The sequence below is a fragment of the Pelodiscus sinensis genome, chromosome 7, assembly GCF_049634645.1.
Source record: "Pelodiscus sinensis isolate JC-2024 chromosome 7, ASM4963464v1, whole genome shotgun sequence".
In the NCBI taxonomy this organism is placed as follows: domain Eukaryota; kingdom Metazoa; phylum Chordata; order Testudines; family Trionychidae; genus Pelodiscus; species Pelodiscus sinensis.
In genome coordinates, this window is record NC_134717.1 from 63,729,122 (window position 1) to 63,747,943 (window position 18,822).

Sequence of the window (18,822 nt, forward strand, 5' to 3'; positions counted from 1 at the left end):
GATTTTGAGTGTGCTGAGTGTTTCCACAGAGTGTCCCTTTTTGTGGGGGTTGCTGCTTATCTCCAGACTGATCACAGCTGAGCTGCAACAAAATCACGAATGGCACAGCCAGGGTCTCTGAATGTTCCCATGCAGATTCTGATAAAGGGACACCCTCCACTTGAAAAGCATGTTTCCAGCTGAAATGCTGTTCCTATGTGTTGCATGTAATGCTGAGGGTTAACGTTGCAGATAGGAATTTTGGGGAGATAAGCATGAATCTAACACCTAACATTTTATTTTTTTGTTCTCTTTGGGGTTCACTTGTCTATTTGGCAAATGTTTGATATATCTCTTACGATGCAATGTGACATAGGAATCTGGTAAGAGGGTACTGTACAATGTGAATTTATTTTTATGACATTAATACAATACATGTCTTACAATGGTTTCAACTTCACAACTTTTGAATCCCCTGGAGCACGTATTGAAAAGCATGACAAAGTATGGATATAGATAGCACTCAAACCAGTGGTGTTTTCTGTATCCCCAAGATGCACTCTCCATTTTCTGGGCATAGTAAATTTTTTGAGATAGGACATTCCAAAAGCCAAACCAACTCTGCCCAAAAGTCAGTAACTTCTGGACCTGCCCCAGCTGGAGGACTTGCGCCCCTCCCTTAGCTGTGCCTGCAGCCGCCGTGGAGCGGCGCTTCTCACCTGGCCCCAAGCTGCTCTGGTGAGAGATGGCTGGGATGGTCCTTTTCCCCAGAACTACTACTGAACTGCTACTGAACCCTCCCCCCAGTCCCACCCTACAGCAATGATTTATATGGAGCAGGGACGTTTTCATTGTATTATCCAAACAACAAATAACCGGAGCAGCGCCAGATCAATCTTCTAGTTGAGCTATAAAGAGATTTTAAGTGAGTACCAGTAAAAGGATTACAATCAGAATAGGTTACAAGAAAATCGAGATGAAAATGCTTTCTAAACTTCCCAAACTTGGTTCAGGTTGAAGTCCAGTCTCGTCTGCTCCCAAATTCCAACCGATAATTTTGTTTTGGCCGTCTTTGGTGTAAAAAGAGAGGGCATCGGGAGAAAAGTTGTGGCATTTTGCCCCTCACTTTTCTAGTAGCCACCCTTTGAAATACATTGTGCTATGCTTAGTTACAATTCATTCAAACAGTAAAAGCAGTGGTGTGGTGTCTGGTTGTAGTCTTTCTTCTCACCTGTTTGCTGAAATGCAGATGTGCCTTGTCTTCTGCCTAGCGCTACCTGAGGACCGTGTTTACAATTTATGTGTAAATTGAGATAAACACAAATTTCTTTAAGACCTGTGTGACTGAAGTTTCATTGGTTTGTCTTTGTGCTACCACCGTCATTCAGGGAGAACTCATAACATTGTATATAATGTTGCTACCCACCTTTCATCAAATTATTGACCAGTGAGCAGTTAGTTTTCGAATGGGACCTCACAAGGCATGTTTTGCACCAAGATTAGGACAGGGGTGTTTAGGTTGTGAATACGAGGTGCAATCCATCCCCATTGGGCAATTGAGGTTGTGGATCATGCAGAAACATAACTGCTGTGCTTGGCCATTGTAATTCTGCTTTCCCCTCTGGTTGTTTTCTCTTTCCCACGACCTCCAGTCTTTCTCCACAAGATGTTATGGCAAGGGAAGAATTAGCTCACCTCATTTGAGCTAACCTAAGGAACACTAGCTTCAGGGGGTAGCCGAGTTAGTCTGTTACAGAAAAAACAACAACAAATGGTCTGGTAGCACTTTATAGACTAACAAAACAGGTAGATGGGATCATGAGCTTTGATGGGCACAGATGACCAGAGAAGTGGGCTATGCCCACAAAATCTCATGATCCCAGCTACCTGTTTTGTTAGTCTATAAACCACCAGACCATTGGTGGTTGTTTTTCCTAAGGAACACTGTAGCACCACACAGGGCTCTGAGTCTTGCTGTGAAGAATGGTAGCAACACCCTCTACACATTGGCCGTGTTGCTCATATCTTAGCCTCAGATCCCACTCGTTAAGGGGTTTGGAGACTACCAGTAATTAAAGCAGGTGTTGTGTGGCTGTTTCTGTCCCTTCTGTTGAATATTTGCTCACATGGATCACTGACATGTTGCCAGGTGCATTTAAAATCTTTTCATATAAACTGTTACTGAACAAGTACTAGAATTTAGACACTACATGTTTATGGCCTCGTAATGGAAGAGAAGACCTATTTCTTCACCTGTTCTTGAGACCTTAAGAAGTGAGAATGTATTAAATGATTTTGAATACATTTAGGAGAAAACACGCGTAAGAGCTCTATTTACTGGTTTCATTAGCTGGGCTCAACTTGATCTACATAATTGAAGTAAACTGGATTACCAAAAGAAACAATATGAAGCTCAAATTTTATCCGCGACAGAGGCATGATTTGCTCATTTCGCTAAAGAGGGAAATAGAGATGAATATTGATGAGAAGAGCATCCTTCCCTGGAAATGAAATGCTAGCGCATGAACACGGTTTGCAAAACACTAATGGAGTACAAAAATTCCATCTGTTTTATTTATATCTATTACTGAGTTACAAAATTGAAATGTTTCATGGGAGCAAGTAGCTGTAGCTTCCTGACACATCAGACTTCCAGTGACTATAGAGCTACTATTAGAAGAATTAGCCTTCCTTTCAAATGAAGGCCAAATGGGAAAAGGGCCAGACTGAAATCGGGTAGGGAAAGGTGTGAGAAGTAGGCTGTTCATGCATTCGTATTAGTATTACCAAAAGAGAATCCTAAGTCTAAAAATCCATTTTTTGTATTTGCATTGCCAGAATTAATGATTTTTCTTGTCCTCTGTATCCAGATTATTAACCCATTTCAGTCTTCCGACATCTCTGAATTTCCAAGTTGATTGAATTATTTCCAAGGGTGTACATAACTGTGTTTTTATTCTTTCTTTAGTGTGCAGGACAAACATCAAGTGGTGAACCTTACAACGGTCCCTCTCTACATCCCAGAAGTCACGATTGGCGGCCATGAATTTGATAAACTGTATTACGAATACAAATCGGTAAGAAATGGTTGGAGGGGATGAAAATGTGGACAGGGACGGGAAAGGTTTGGGGAAACAGAGAAGACATGATGAGGACTCCAACCCTGCAAAGGCTTGAGCCCACGCATAAAGAGCGCCGAGTAGCTCAAAAGCTTCTTTCTCACCAGCAGAAATTGATTCAGTAAAAGCTGTCGCCTCCCTCATGGTCTCCCTAGTATCCCGGGACCAGCGCGGCTCCAACCATACCGTTATGTCAATTTTATGCATAGTATGTGATGTCTTTCCAGGAATGGGGTCTCCTGTCATATGCTAGTGTTGCATAGACCCCAGCTTTTCTTAAAACCCAGCTCCTATTTAGCGGAAATAATGGAGCAAATCGTTAGATGGGTAAGCTGATTCTTTTTTTTCCTCTCTCTAAATTTGCACTAAAAAAATAAATATGCCCCCTCGCTGTTGGGTTAATCTTTCTGCCCTCTGATAAATAGAAGATACTTCTTGAAGCCCAGCGAGAGAATTGGAGGCCCATCGAAACACCTTTTTTGAAACAGCTAGGAAGTATTTGTTGCTTTTGAGAAGTAGGCGCCGAGGGTGTGAACGTTTCATTGCTTCTGTGAAATGTGTCTGTTAATCCTGTTTCTGTAAGTGTGTGCTCCCCTTCCTGCAGCCCACATACATGTCTGCTTTGCCATTAAAATCCCAGGTCTGGCTTGTGGCAGCTAACGCGGGCTCACAGGGCTCAGATCTAAGGGGCTGATTGAGGTGTAGACATTTGTGCTCAGGGCTCTAGGACCTGTCAGGGTTCCCTTAGCCTGAGCCCTACAAGCTGGAGTCAGCTGGCCCACATCTAATTTCAATGTAGACAGGCCCAGAGACTCCCAAACCAAGTGTTAATTAGCTGCCAGCCTTTCTAGTTCTGGAGATAATCGCTTGAAATTAGCTCTCTGCCTTGATTCACTCAATCTGAGGTGTGGTCTGCATGAGGTCTTGCCAAACTCGGTGAAAAATAGGATCGCCTGCTCTTCAAGGTATGCTGCCCGATTTCTGCTGTACTTGGTAATGTCAATTCCCACCGTTGGTATAGATTCAACAGCCAGCTAATGGTGGGGGCTATAGATTTTTAAACTGCATGGGAACATTTTCCCCTTTGACTGTTTGGGGAAACGGAGGCAGATAAGTCGAAGGAACATAATTTGGAAGTTGTAGTAAACTATGATCTGCAGAGTCGAGACATTTTAATTAGTGCACAAGCAAAAAAAAAAAAATCAGGTGTGAGATGTGTAATTTAACATGGAAAATTCTTGTATTTGAGACCCAGTTGGAGACTGAACTATTGGGGGGGGGGGGGGGGGGGAATGTATGCATTGGGTGTAGAATTTCCAATCAATATTACACCTGCTGTGCTTCTACCCGGTATGTACAGATCTGGCAGTAGAGAAAGATGCTCGGGGTTCATACAGTTCCACATCTTCTGAGAGCTCTCTTCAAAAGCACTCTCTCCAACTTGGAAATGGCATTAGAATAGCGTAAGGTTTCCTGCTGTTACATAAGTTCAAGTCTATTGATGGCTTTCTGTGTTTGAAGAGAAAGTATTTCCAGAATTAAACACTTTTATGGGAGCTTTTGGCATCACTTCCCGCATGTATCTGAACCTTTGGACTTGGTGACTAAGTCCGTTTGTTCCAAGAGTTATGATGATTTTTGTTTAGAAGCAGAACCCGTTCTGCATGCATGCCTTGCACCTTTTCCAGTGCTCCGTTATGTGCCTTCGGCAACACGACAAGGGCTGGAAGTTGGCTTTCACGTGGCGTGACCCGCTTCTCAGAGACGATGGAAGGATCTGTGTACCCTTCTAGAAAGGAAAACCGGAAGCTCACCTTCACACAGAGTCTCTCCCAGTTGCCAATCAAGAAAGGCAGAATAAATGTAGGGACCTGTATGTTTAAATGATAGTCATGACCCTTCTCGCAGGGATGGTCTCGAAGGATTCCTACCCAAATAATGGATCTGGGCTTCAACTACTGGCTTTTTTTTTCTCTTTCCCTCCCTTCCTGCATATGTGACCCAACGGTTCCCTCCTTCCTCCTCCCACTTAAAACCTGTCTGCTCCTTGCTCCTCCCCTCCCAGGTCTGTCCCAGCAGAGGTGCTCCATAAGAGCCATCTCTTCCTCCAGCCAGCCATCTGCCCCTACACTAGGAAACACCCTTGGAGGACAGGGGGCCAGTGCTAGGGAAGCCCAAAGCTCATGTCACGGAAGGGGGGTGTCAGCACACGGTGCTACAGAAAGTCTGAGCTTGGAGGCCTACTCAGCAGCTTCTGTGGGCCCCTGTGCAAGGTGGGAGTGGCTCCGTGCCATTTATTTAGGAGTTAACTGACATAATTGTGGGTGTTCTTGTGATCCATAAAAATGTCCATTCCCTCTTAGAATCTTGTTCGGTAACATCCTGTGGCAATGAGTTCCGCAGTCTAATTGCATGTTGTGTGTGGGGGAAAAACCCATGATCTTCGATCGGTTTTGGATTTCCTACCTTTCCATTTCACTGAATGCCCATTCCTCCCTCCCCAGGCAAAAAACAACAACCCCGAAAGATAAGACTTCTATAAAGAGAGATATTTTTACTATATAGTGATAATATGAGTCCAAGAAGAGCATTAACTAAAAGAAAATATAGCCTGGGTCCTCGTTGGGCATGAAGTGCTCCTCACGCAGATGGTGGCAGCTCCGGTTGGGGCTGGGGTGATGCCTAAAATGGGAATAAACACTCAGGTAGTCCTCAGATCTTCCCACCCTTCTTCCTTAGCACAGAGTACGCTCGGTCGCACGAATCCTACCTTTATAATAAACACAAGGGATACTACAAGAAAACAGTCAAGATGTTGAAGATTCCTGAGGCAGGGTGAGCAACAGGGAGACTGTGTCTGAATAAGAAATGTAGGGTTAACGCAGAAGTAATTGTACTGGGGAGGAATAAACATTTTGGCCACTGGTCTCCGATTTTAGATGTTGTGATTGAGACAAACACCATCGCATTTCACCATTTCTGTGTTAACTTGCACAGAAAATGTCCTCGCTATGTTGAAAAGAAAAGATTAGTTCCAAGCCAGACATTGCCCTGTTTTTAGAGCACTGCAGCTCTTTCTTTAATGTAAGTAATTACATTGTAAATTGTGTTTCAGTTTAGGCTCTCTTGTTTTTCCAAAATTAAGGAGGCTAATTATTGTTGGGGTAACTCCCTTCCTTTTTATGTGTGATTTTTATCAAAGACAGCTGCTATGGCAACAGCATCTTCTGTTTTCTTTCCCCTGCTATTTTTTCCTTTACTATCTTAAGTTGTTTTCATTTTTCTGGATCAAGGTCTCCCTTTCCATTTTTTATTTTAATGGAGATATTTGACAGCTTTAATACAGAGCACTGTCTGTTCTCAGAGCTTGGAAGAAAAAGTTTAATAAAGACAGATGTGCAGGAGACAAGACAGGATTCTAATTTCCAAGTGTTGAGCTTTGTGAAATTTGTTTCTACACAATTACTTTTTTAGCAGATTACAAACTAGAGTAAATAAAAATTGTTCTTGCCATCACACTCAATGTGTATGCATTTGAGTTAATTATGTGAACATGTTTTTGTCTGATAAAATATCCTCAAGAGTCTTACAAACAAAAAACAGTTGATTAAATAATTTGGTAATTAAAAAAAAAAAACGAAAAAAAAAAAGCCGACCTGCAAAGGGGGGAAAATGGGAGTTCTGTCCTTTTTTCATTACTTATGAAATTGAGCATAAAAGGTTTTTGTTCGACTTTGCTTTTTGCTTTGCAAGTTTTAGTCTTCTCTACCTTATTTTCCCTGGAATAATCTGTAGACAGCTAAAGAAATAGTAGGATTATGGAGTCGATTACAAAAGAAGTGAATGCTGAGTTTGAAGGCTCGATAGATGGCTGTAAAACTTTTTGGGACCTTTTTGGTAACATCCGTTTGGTTTATTTAAATTTAAATGATACAAATGTCAAGGCTTTGGATTCCAGGTTGCGTCATTTCTAATACAATAAAATGCCAGTGCTAATGGAAAATGAATAATTTTGAGCAGGAACTCAGCAAGAAACCTAAAAAACATCTCTTCCCCATCGTTGTGAGAAGCGTGCTGTCAGCCCCCTCCCAAATCTCTGCTACATGGAGGTCTCTTGCAGCATGCCCAGAAGGTCACCAGATTCAGGCTGTGTTGGATCAAGCATGTTCGAGAGTTCTGTAGCCCTTACAGAGAGTGCTTCCTTTGTAAAAAGGGAGAGGCAAGTTCAGTGTTTCTCCTGACCACCCCATGGGAGCATGATGGGGGAGAGGGGGCCCCTCCGAGATGCCTATTCAACTCAAGCAAATAGCTGGGAAGCAAGCTTTATTTCATTCTGGTCAGAGTGCCCCCACTCGCCTCCGCTGGACCACCCAGGAGGCCTCCAGCAAAAAGTGTGAGGATGAAATTTGATGCTGATCCTAGTATCTCATAGGCTGGAAGCTGTTTCTTGGAATAGGGAAAGACTTCAGGCTGCTGGGGGTTTTTTTAGATTTGTTTTACTGTGCAAAGGGACACTGGCCTCGTTATGTTTCCCTTTGGTTATTCTTGACTTGCTCTATAGGGCTGGATTCTGCAGGGCTCCAAAATAATGGAAAATACTGCATGGCTTATGCACTGCATTTTGCAGATGTAGAGGATAAGCTAAAACTGAAGAGTCCATTCTAACTTCTGAATTTCTTGGTTTGTGGAGAGTGTTGGTTTTGGAAGCTCTCGCTGATGAGAAGCACTCCTGACAACACACAAACTGGCTTCTGTGTAGAGCTACATTTCTGGAGCTAAAATTTGCATTTCTAACACCTGCTGCTGCTTTGCTCAAGGAAGTTAATGTGGCACTAGTCATAAGTAAGCCAAGAGGTAAGAGGCTTCAGATGCATCTTAGTGCCAACTAAGCAGAAAAATATTCAGTTATCACGTTTCTCAGCATGGCTCTGGTCATTTGGCTCTTCTGCTTCTTCCTGCGGTGATCTGGGTTCTGCTCCCCGCTCTGCCACTGGCTTGATGGGTGACCTGGGCAAGACACCACCTCCCTGTGCCTCAGTTTGCCCATTTGTAAAAGGGTGGTGATAATACTGATCTCCATTGTAAAATACTTTGAGCTACAGAAGTGCTGGGTAAGAGCTAGGTATTACCTCAGGGCTTGCATTCACTGCCGCGGAGATTGATGCTCTGGGGGTACTGCTGGTACCACAGACAATATTTTTCGACTTGCTAGGTATGCCAGCTGAGAGAGCTCATGGTTTCCCATTGATGACCAAAATTTTTGCAATCGAGTTCAGTTTATATACAGTAACATAAATCGATATAGAATTTTAGAACATGTCAGCAAGAAAAAAGTGTGGTGAACCTCTGTTATTTACAAAATTTCTGTTTATTTTTTTAGCAATCGTGTAGAAAATATTTGGATTGGCCGATGTTACTTTTGCTTATGTTGGCGGCATAACTGCAGTTTTAATCACCCTTTTCATGCCCATATACATGTATTAGGCCAAGACTACATAAGTGACTAGCAAATAGATGGGACCCTATCCTCGAAAATGGTCAAGTTGGGCCACCAAAATCGATGAGAACCTTGACACGTTTTATGCATTAAGCACCTAGAGAAAACCAGAGATCATTGATAACTGTTTTGCTAATGAGCCTGTCATTTTAACAGGATGGTTGCTCATCTGTTCATATTGTAACGTTTGTTTGCTTCAGCGAAGAATAGGTTACTTTAATATTAGGTTAATACGAGGGCTGTTGATTAATCACAATTAACTCAGGATATTAACTCAGAAAAATTAAATTACAGTTAAAAATATTCATTGCAATTAATCACAGTTTTACTCACTCTATTTTTAACAGTGTATCAATTGAAATGTAATATTTTTGGATATTTTTCTACATTTTCAAATATATTGATTTCAATTACAACACAGAATACTAAGGTGTATAGTGCTCACTTCATATTCTTTTCATTACAAATATTTGCTTTGTAAAAATGACACAGGAAATAGTCCCTCATACAAGTACTGTAGTGCAGTATCTTTACTGTGATAGTGCAATTTACAAATGTAATTGTTTTTTGTTACAATACTGCATCCAAAAACAAAACCGTAAAACTTTAGAACCTATGCATCTACTCAGTCCTACTTCTTGTTCAGCCAATTGCTTAGAGAAACAAATTGGTTTACATTTATGGGAGATAATGCTGCCTGCATCTTATTTATAATGTCACCTGAAAGTGAGAACAGGCATTTGCATGGTATGTTTGTAGCTGGTATTGCTACATGCCAGGTATGTTAAGCATTTGTATGCCCCTTCTTGCTTTGGCTACCATTCCAGAGGGCATACTTCAACGCTGATGGTGCACATTTAAAAAATATGTTAACTAAATTTGTGACTGAGTTTCTTGGTGGTGATTGAACTCCTGTTCTTTTACCCACGTTCTGTCATATAGTTCATGTTCTAGCAATCTCGGCTGATGACCCCAACACATGTTTAAAATCGCTTTCACTGCAGATTTGATGAAATACAAAGTAGTACCAAGGTGAGATTTCTAAAGATAACTACAGCACTTGACTCAAGTTTTAAGAACCTGACTCGCCTTCCAGAATCTTAGAGGAAGGAGATGTGACGCATACTTTCGGAAGTCTTAAAAGAACAACACTCTGATGCGAAAACTGCAAAACCCAAACCGCCAAAAAAAGAAAATCAACCATATGCTGGTGGCATCTGACTCATATGATGATAACGAACATACGTTGGTCCGCTTTATTTGGATAGTCGTCAAGCAGAAACTGTCATTGCCATGGATGCATGCCCTCGGGAATGGTGGTTGAAGCTTGAAGGGACACATGAATCTTTAGTATATCTGGCACATACCTTGCAACGCTAGCTGCAACAGTGCCATGAGAGAACATCAGGTGACATTGTAAATAAAAAGCAGGCAGCAGCATCTCCTGCAAACTGTAACCAAACTTGTTTGAGTGACCAGCTGAACAAGAAGTAGGACTGAGTGGAATTGTCTAAAGTCTTACATTGTTTTATTTTTAATGCAATTGTATTTGTATATGATTCTACATGTTATAAGTTCAACTTTCATGATAAAAAGATTGCACTACAATACTTATCTTGGGTGCATTGAAAAATGCTATAATCATTTTTATAGTGCGAGTATTTTTAGTCAGAAATGAGTGAGCACTGTACAGTCATATTCTGTGTTGTAATTGAAATAAATATACTTGAAAATGTAGACAAGATCCAAAAAATTTAAATAAATGGTATTCTGTTATTGTTTAACAGTGCGGTTAATAGAGCAATATATCATTATTATTTTTTTTTTAATTGCATGACAGCCCTCATCAGTGTTCATTAGTTGGCCTAAAACACCCATTTACTTTATTGGGAGTCCTGCCTAAATCAGGAACTGCAGCAGAGTCTTAAAATTAGCATCTGAAGATGTGTATCTGCCATACAGGGTTTTTTTATTATTATTATTTTCTGCAGGGAATTTTGCACTGAAGCAATACCAAGCCTCCCCCAAAAATTCCAGCACTGCTGATATTTAAAGAGTTCCAAGAAGAAACTGTATCTGAAATGAAAAGTGTGCACTTGAATTTACAGCCAGCTAAAATAAACAACCTTAGCTATAAAGCTCTGAAAACCAGGGCTTCTAATGGAAACAGTAACAGACCTTAACTAATAGCAGCAGTGACAGGTGCCCCTGTGGTACTTACTATAAATGGTCAGCAAATGAAAAGGCTGGAGATTGATAAAAGCCTCCGTACTTTGCAGAGTGATGCCGTGTGTTTTTAAATACACTTTGATCAACAGTGTTCAAAACCTGTTATTTATGGGCCTATTTTAGCGGTTAAGCCCCGCGGTTAAGGAGAGCAGCCAAGGAGTTGGAGGAAGGAGAGTAGTTCTTCTCTGGTCCTCTGAAAAATAAGGCAGGCTCCAAACTCCATGATGGATTTAGACATTTCCAGATTGTTTAAACTCTCCGGGAGCTCTGGCGATGCGTGTCTGGTTTGCAGCGACGCTGAGGATCTATGAGGTGTACCATCATGTACCATAAACTCCTCACCGAAGCAGTTTGAGGTGCTACAACATATACCTTTCGAAGAGGCGTTTCATCGTATTCATGGTCTTGTCTCATGCTTCAGTGCTTGAGTTTTTAATTTAATTAGTAAACTCCATCCCCCCCCCCCCCATTTTGCTTTTTAAAACTCTGAGCCAGTTAATCCCCTGGCAGGAGTGAGCTCTGTCCTGAGAGCAGCCTTTCAGTTTGAGGAGTTGCGTTCTCTGTCGTTCTCCTTTGGCCACGCTTGATGAATTCAGCGCAGTGTTCCACAAGGGAGCCAGGCTTGCTTTCTGGTCTCTTCCCTCTCTCTGCGAGGGTAGCGGAAAAGGCTCTGCGGCCGCTTTGCAGGAGAGATGAACTAGAATGACGTGCTGGATCTTTCCATTGCTCGCTTGCTTCTGTCGCCCCATCCTGCGTGTGCTTGGAAGCGCTTTGGGGCAGGTGCTTGCGTGCTCTGTGTTCACAGTAGCTGGCCAAGGCCCGGAGATGTTTCCGGTCTACCGACAATTGAGCTCTTTGGTTTCTTGATCAGAAGGTGGGTTCTAGGATCTGTCGATGAAGATAAATTGCACCCCACAGTCCTCTCCTGTTCGGGAACCTAAATCATAAGGCAGCCTGGAAATCCAGCCCTGCCATGTACAGTGCAAAGTCCAGGAGGAATTAAAGGGACACAGGTGGCCTTGTCTTTTTCCTAACGCTCCTCCCTCCCTGAACCTAGAGTTTCAGGTTGCCTTTGTTCCCAGGGGGTAATTCAAACAATCGGGGATAGGCAGAGAGAGCAGCAATCCAGTCACATGTTTTCCCGGGCCACCACCCCTCATGCCAGAGCCTACCAGAGGGGGCAGTATGGATGGGTTCAGCTAAGCTGCTTCTGCCCCACTGCTCCTCTAACCCAGGCGGGGTCTTTGCCTGGCCATTGATGCCATGGAACTGCGGCACGTTCCAGGACCTAATGGTTTCCCTCTTCCTTGTGTGAGGAGAGGCCTGCTCTGATTTTGACCTTGGCAGCCCCTTCATCTGACTCGAGCCCTAGTGAAATTGACCAGTTTTCTCAAGCACAGCAGTCCTGCAAACGAACCCATCCCCCCGCCCCATCATTAACATGCATTAACTGATTTTTTTTTTCATTGCTGCTTCCTGAGAAACTCTGTTTATTGTCAGTGAGATTTGCAACTTGACTCACCTTAGGACAAAGAGGTATGCAGCAGGTGAACAGGGCCGTCTTACCCCGCCTCTGTCCAAGAAAGCGTGGCTGTGATTTGGAAGTGGAACCCTGCCCCCTTTCTGCACGGACCCAAGGGGGCTGGCGTAGCCCCTTACCAGCTGTGGGCGGGGAGCTGCTCTAGCCCCACTAGTTAACTGGAATTGGTGGTGAAGTGTACTTGTTAACCATTCACATCCATAATGCGAACACCTGGTCTCACTTTCAGGTGACATAGTAAACAAGAAGTGGGCAGCATTGTCTTCTGCAGATGTAACCAAACTTGTTTGGCTGAGTGGCTGAACAAGAAGTAGGACAGAGTATACTTTAAATTCAAAAGTTTTACATTGTTTTATTTTTGAATGCAGCATTTGTTCGTTTGTTTGGGGGTTTTGTGGTACATAATTCCACATTTGTAAGTTCATCTTTCATGATAGAAATCAGACTTGCACAAGGTGAATTGAAAATACAAGTTTCAAGGTTTTTTTAATAGGGCAGACATTTGTAATCAGAAATATGTATAAAGTGATCACTGTATAGACTTTTTATTCTGTTGTCATTGAAATCGAAGGTTTCTAACCATTAGAGGAGCGAGGTTCTGGAATGGCCTTCCAAGGGAAGTAGTGGGGGCAAAAGATCTATCTGGCTTCAAGATTAAACTAGATGGGTTTATGAAGGGGATGGTTTGATGAGATAACATGATCTTGGTAACTAATTGACCATTCATTATCAGTGGTAAATAGGTCAGTGGAGGGATGATAGGAGTTACTATAGAGAACTTTCTGGGTGTCTGGCTGGTGAGTCTTGCCCACATGCTCAGGGTTTAGCTGATCGCCATATTTGGGGTTGGGAAGGAATTTTCCTCCAGGGTAGATTGGCAGAGGCCCTGGAGGTTTTTCGCCTTCCTCTGTAGCATGGGGTACAGATCACAGCTGGAGGATTCTCTGCATCTTGGGGTCTTCAAAGTTTTTGAAGGCTTCAATATCTGAGATACAGGTGAGAGGATTATTCTAGAAGGGGGTGGGTGAGATTCTGTGGCCTGCACTGTGCAGGGGGTCAGACTAGATGATCATAATGGTCCCTTCTGACCTTCAAGTCTGAGTCTATAAATCAATATATTTGAAAATGAAGCAAACACCCAAGACATTTGAAATAAATGGTATTCTATCATTTAACAGTGTGATTAAAAACTTAATTGTGATTAATCACTTGACAGCCCTCCGTATGCCTAAACTGTGCTTACTCACAAGTTATTTTTAAATGCACGTTGAAATTACCTAAAAGGACTTCACGAGAATCTTCGGGAAAGATTTTTTTTGCAGTCTTTCTACATTGAGGAAAGCGGTGTCCGCTATGTAGTGTGCTGAGAACAAACCATAACTATTTCTTCAATGGTTTTGGAGTTACAGGCTTTTTAAATACTCTTCTTTATGAACAGGGGATAGGTACTGAAGAAGTAATGGTCTTGTTCCTCTCGGGTAGGCTCATTTGGGTTCCAGACTGAATCCTCCATTATGAACAGTTAAGGATAATGCCGTTTGTTCATGGAACGTTTTTTCAGTTAAGTCCCTTTGTATCCTCTTGGTTGCTGCAGGTTTATTTTCTGAGCTGTTGCTACATGGCATGGCTCACTAGATATGTGACTTCATTTCACTGTATTCTTTTCCCTTGGACTTTGTAGCAGTTTAAGACCCTGTTGAGTAATACGTCCCCAAATTCATAATATCTTGGCCCTGTCTTTTAACCAGTGTCTTTGCCAAGCCCACTGCAAAAGACAGACTGACTAACTCAGTCCCTTCTTGGATGAAAATAGACCATAAAGATTGCTTTGATGTACTTTGTGTCTTTAACAAAAAACACATGGCATCTTTGTTTTGGATCATTTGAATTGTGGTGGAGGTACAATGTGGTGAGGTTTTTTTTATTTTTTATTTTTTTTAAGAGTGGCTATTTTCTCAGAAATGAAATAATAAAATTCATGTTTTTTCCCAGAGACTTCCCATGGCTTTAATAATCTGATTATCATCCTCTGGGAATTGCTTTAAATATCAAAGGGGCCCTTTAAATCTGCCTGACGAAGGCTGAAGAGAGCAGATTTTGTGCTAGAAGCAATAGATGTAAGCTAGATGCAGCAGGCATGGTGTCCTATTAGATTCTTTTCTCCAGCTTTCCACAGTAAACGTGTTGCAGAGATGGAAACAAATGACACTATCACAGACATCTACTCTTCGCTCAGCAGGAGCTGCTGTTAACAGCCCCGCATGACTGCATCTGATATTTAGACAAGGCATTAAAAGGCGGCTTTAAATTAGAAACCTTAGAGAATCCGATCAAAGAGGACTTGGAATAGTTTCTGACTTTGGTGTGGGGAGGGAGGCGTGTTCAAAACGCAGAACCCTTTTGTGACTCTTTTGATCCTCTGTCGTCACCGACGTTGCTCGCGTTCCTACCTCAGTGCGGGGTGAGGCTGTTATTGAGAAATAGATAAATATTCGATGGCGTAGCAAACCACTATCGACCACATCAATGACACGTCTCCTGCCGTGCTGCAAGCAGTGCCCTTGCTCTAACTAGCTCTTTACCCAGACCTCACTGGTTCTTTTAAAAAAGAAAAATAAGCTGCCTGTGGGTCGTGCTCTGTCGCCGATGTCTGTGTGGGGGAAACGCGGCAGGGAAGTGTTTGTACCCCACAGATCAGTGTTTGCTGTTAGGTGAGCTGTAGTGTAGCTGTAGGTTTTTACAGTGTTTTCTTCACATGCTGAACATCAGCCTCTCTGAGGACTGTGGTGTGCTTTGTACACTTGCTGTTAGTGAGGTACTAGCTCTTCCTAGGGAGAGATGGCTTTTGTTGCCTGCGGATAGGAACCTGGGAATTTCTGGCATTCTTAGATTCTTGCCCGTGTCGCCTCCAGAGGAATTAAATAGCTCAGTTTAAAAAGGGCTGAAAGAGGCTCTGTTTGGCCTCTCATTGAATTTTGGGAATTCGTGCAGCTCTCTCATGTATGGTTTCACCCATGTGGATCAGAGTGTAGGTTCAGGCCTTAGTGTGTGTCTACTGAGTGCATGCAGTATTATACTGGTCAGACTTCTCTGCTCCAGGACTCTCTGGTCCGGCAACATCCCGGATTCAATTTGCATCTGCATATAAAGGCTGAATATTCATGTGTGTAAAATGGTTTAGTTTTAACTGGGTTTTTCATGCATGCCATCTTTTAATTGCACTTATACGGACATTTACGGAACTCCATTTCTATGGGACAAATTACAACAACCCCTTTCAACGTTTAGGGTCCCTGCTCGTTATAATTACTCTCTAGGATCTCCTAGGAACATGGCCAGGTTTGTGAAGCTGTCACCCATGAGAAATACTGGCCAGTGGTTTTTACAGCAAATTCTCATTTTGTGGATGCCCAATTCAACTTACTGATTTTTCAGAAAATGCTAAGTGGTCTCCCCTGGAAAATTGCCTATCCCAAAATCACCAGGTATGGAGGTTTTTTAAACTGAAAACCTGGCCAAAGGTGTTGGGGGGGTGAAGTGTGGAAGAAGTGATCTATCCTCATGACTGGCCAAGCCCTGACGAAGCTTCTTTGTTTTCTCTAGCTTCCTGGTCGCAGTTTTGACACCGGTTACAACTCCGAGGTGGGGGACAAATGGATCTGGCTGAAATGAAACCTGCCTCCGGTTGAAGCCCTACCACTGAATGACCACAGACCTTGGATGATACAGAAGCTGCTTGCAATCTCTCTGCTCACCATTGGCTGTGTAGGGTGCACAGAAGATATACATGCGAATGGCTTGGAAATGACCATGTTAGAGAGGGGCCGCAAAGCAAACCATCGTAATATTTAATTGAAGGAAACTTGTTTCCTCCTTGTAAAAATCAGCTTGTGTGTTTTTATTGTAGGATCATTCGCAATAATTGTAATAATCTGACAGTGCAGCAGTAGCCTCTCTAAGATCTGCGCGGAATCGTCTCTTCTTCAAAACCGTGGCTTCCTATTATACAGGATTTGTGATTGTTCGACAGATCTGAAAGAAATAAAACCTATATCCTTCTGATTTTCTCCCGTTTGCATCTCCCTGCCTGGCTCTCCCAAGTCCTGTTGGGCTCACCATTCTAGCAGGGCTGTGTTTCTATAAATAAGTTGGAATGTCTCCTTAGCAGCTATTGACATCCAAGCAAACAAATGGATGTGTTTTTTAAAAAGCCACCAGGAGAGAAGGGAAATGAATAGCAGTCCCAGTTAAACAACAAAACATTTGTTGCATTTAAAACTGTAAAGATTTCACAATAATTGCCAGCAGCTGTGCACATAATTTTTTCCTCTAATAGCAAGCCATAAATCAAATTGTTGGCATATAAAAGGCAAAGTAAAAGTCATTATTATTTTATCTGTCCCTACAAATCCAAGTTACCGAGTTCTGTTAAATAAATGATTCATTTGGCTTTAGTTCCCAATCCTAAAAATTAGACCTCCTGGCATTATTTCTAGCAGCACTGTCCAGATTCAGTCTGTCGTAATTCTGCATCTCCAGCCAGGGGCCAAGTACTTTAATCATCGAACGACCGTGCTGCCAGACACTCCAACAGGGAGGGCAATGCGTTTGTATAAGCATTCGCCTTGGGCCAGCTACCCTTTCCTGCACCAGCCCGTCGGGAAAAGGCTGCTTTAAAAGTGGCCGTGGGGGCCCAGTTAGATGCTGATTTGGGCCGGAAGGGTGCTTGTCTATTCCTCGGGCTGATCGAACATCAGTTGCTTTGCCCCATTCGGCAGGGTGTTGCTAACGCTCCATTCCCAGCCAGGCTTGCGGATCGGTGTCTAAGTCGGGCGTCAATGTCGTGTGCAGGTGAAGCTGGCCAGTCCAAGGTGTGTGTGTCCACCCATGTCAGACCTGTCAGGAGCACCTCAGAGCACTCAGGCCGTGGGCCTCCACAGATCCTCCGGCCTCATTTCCCCACGTGGCAATGCGCATCTGCAGCTCCCAGCCTTGTCCACCATGAGAGGCAGGCAGAGCTAGGGCCGACGAACGAAGCAGGGACGGAGCCCTCCTCTTGGCTCGCCCGCAAGCACAGATTGCCCAAAGCCTTTCGAACAGGCATGGGCCGTGGCGCGGCTCTCCCCAGCCAGTGCGTCACGGCTGTGTGGGCACATCCACTGCCTGCCAGCACGACATCCCTGGCTGGAGGGCCACCACGGCGGCTAGTGCTGAACTAGCGGAATTTCCTGCCTGGCAGGGATGGCAGGAGCATGTCCTGCCCCGGGCCAGCGGGCACGTTACTACTGACCTTCCACGTGCTGCTGCTGTCCAGCAGTTACTCCCTGCAGTGATTGGCTGGCTGGGGGAGCAGGCCACACAACTGCTCGCTTCCTTGTCCCTCGCACCAATCCCGACGGCCGTGTGCCAGCTCTCGGCATAGGCCAGTTTCTAAGCACCTGCAGCCACTGGGACCATTGTGTCCCTCTTGCAGAGGAGCTGGGAGCAGAACTGTGTGCGCAAAGGATCTATTACATTAGCTTTTCCCTCCGGGCTTTGAGTGCCGACCCACGGCAATCCCTGAAGAGGGGTGGAGGAGAGAGGCCTGACACGTCCTTTTTGAGACGTGCAATGCTGGTTTCACAAGCCAGCCCTTGCGGGGACTCCTTGGCTTTGCACGTACGAACGTGGAAGACGCTCCCTTGCTGGAATGTGACATTCTGGTATTTGGAGGGCCAGAAAAGGCCGTTGAGCTTTCCAGAGTGGGCATGGCAGGAAACAAATCTTCCGCCGAAAATGCAGAGTCCTGTTCGACAAAGGGCATCTCCCCCGAGCCCTGCTTCAGAGGGAAGGGAGCGTGATTCCAAGCAGGAAAAAAAGTGCAGGCAGCTCGCGTTGTGACAATGCATATGGCATAAACTCTCCAGATTTCACTGTCCACTTCAGCCCTCCAAGGCCTGTACACTAACCGTGCGAGAGAAGCAACTAGCCCTCCTGCCTCTAAGGTCCCGTTGGGGGAGCGTGCCCTCAGAACCAACACGGAAAAGTATTTCGATTCGAATTACATCAGTTAGCATTCAGCATCCTGCCAAGGTCAACTGCAGAGCCCCCGCACCTCCCCTGCCTTTTAGGAGATTTGAAAAGGGGTGTGGCTGCTCCTCAAGACCCCAGGCTAAAGTGTGCTCTGTGGGATTTCGCGTCTGGGCACTTAGTCCGCCTTGTCACTGGCCTTTTGCCACTGGCAGAGTGAGAGTCTGGTTGTCTTCCAGATGCACCAGCCGGCACTGAACCGCTGGCTGCCTGAAACCCCCTGGCCTGTGCTATCCCGGAGTTCAGACTAGGCGATTGCAATGGGCCCTTCTGCCTGTTAAAATCTGCAAGGTGATGCCAGCACCTGTCCTGCTGGCTACCCTGCCGAGTGTATGGCACTGCCAGTGCTCCAGGGAGCTCTCTTCGTGCTGGCAGTTAGGTTAGTGCAA

General features: G+C 44.0%; 1 protein-coding gene across 1 annotated transcript in view; it reads left to right on the forward strand.

Moving 5' to 3' along the window:
- NDUFA10 (NADH:ubiquinone oxidoreductase subunit A10) overlaps positions 1-16,426 on the forward strand; it is a 39,724-nt gene extending 23,298 nt beyond the window's left edge. The window contains exons 9-10 of the mRNA XM_075934070.1: positions 2,948-3,056; positions 15,968-16,426. Of these exons, the coding sequence (XP_075790185.1) occupies positions 2,948-3,056; positions 15,968-16,036 (178 nt within the window). The 3' untranslated portion in view covers positions 16,037-16,426. The remainder of the gene's footprint in view (positions 1-2,947; positions 3,057-15,967) is intronic.
- The last annotated feature ends 2,396 nt before the right edge of the window (positions 16,427-18,822 follow it).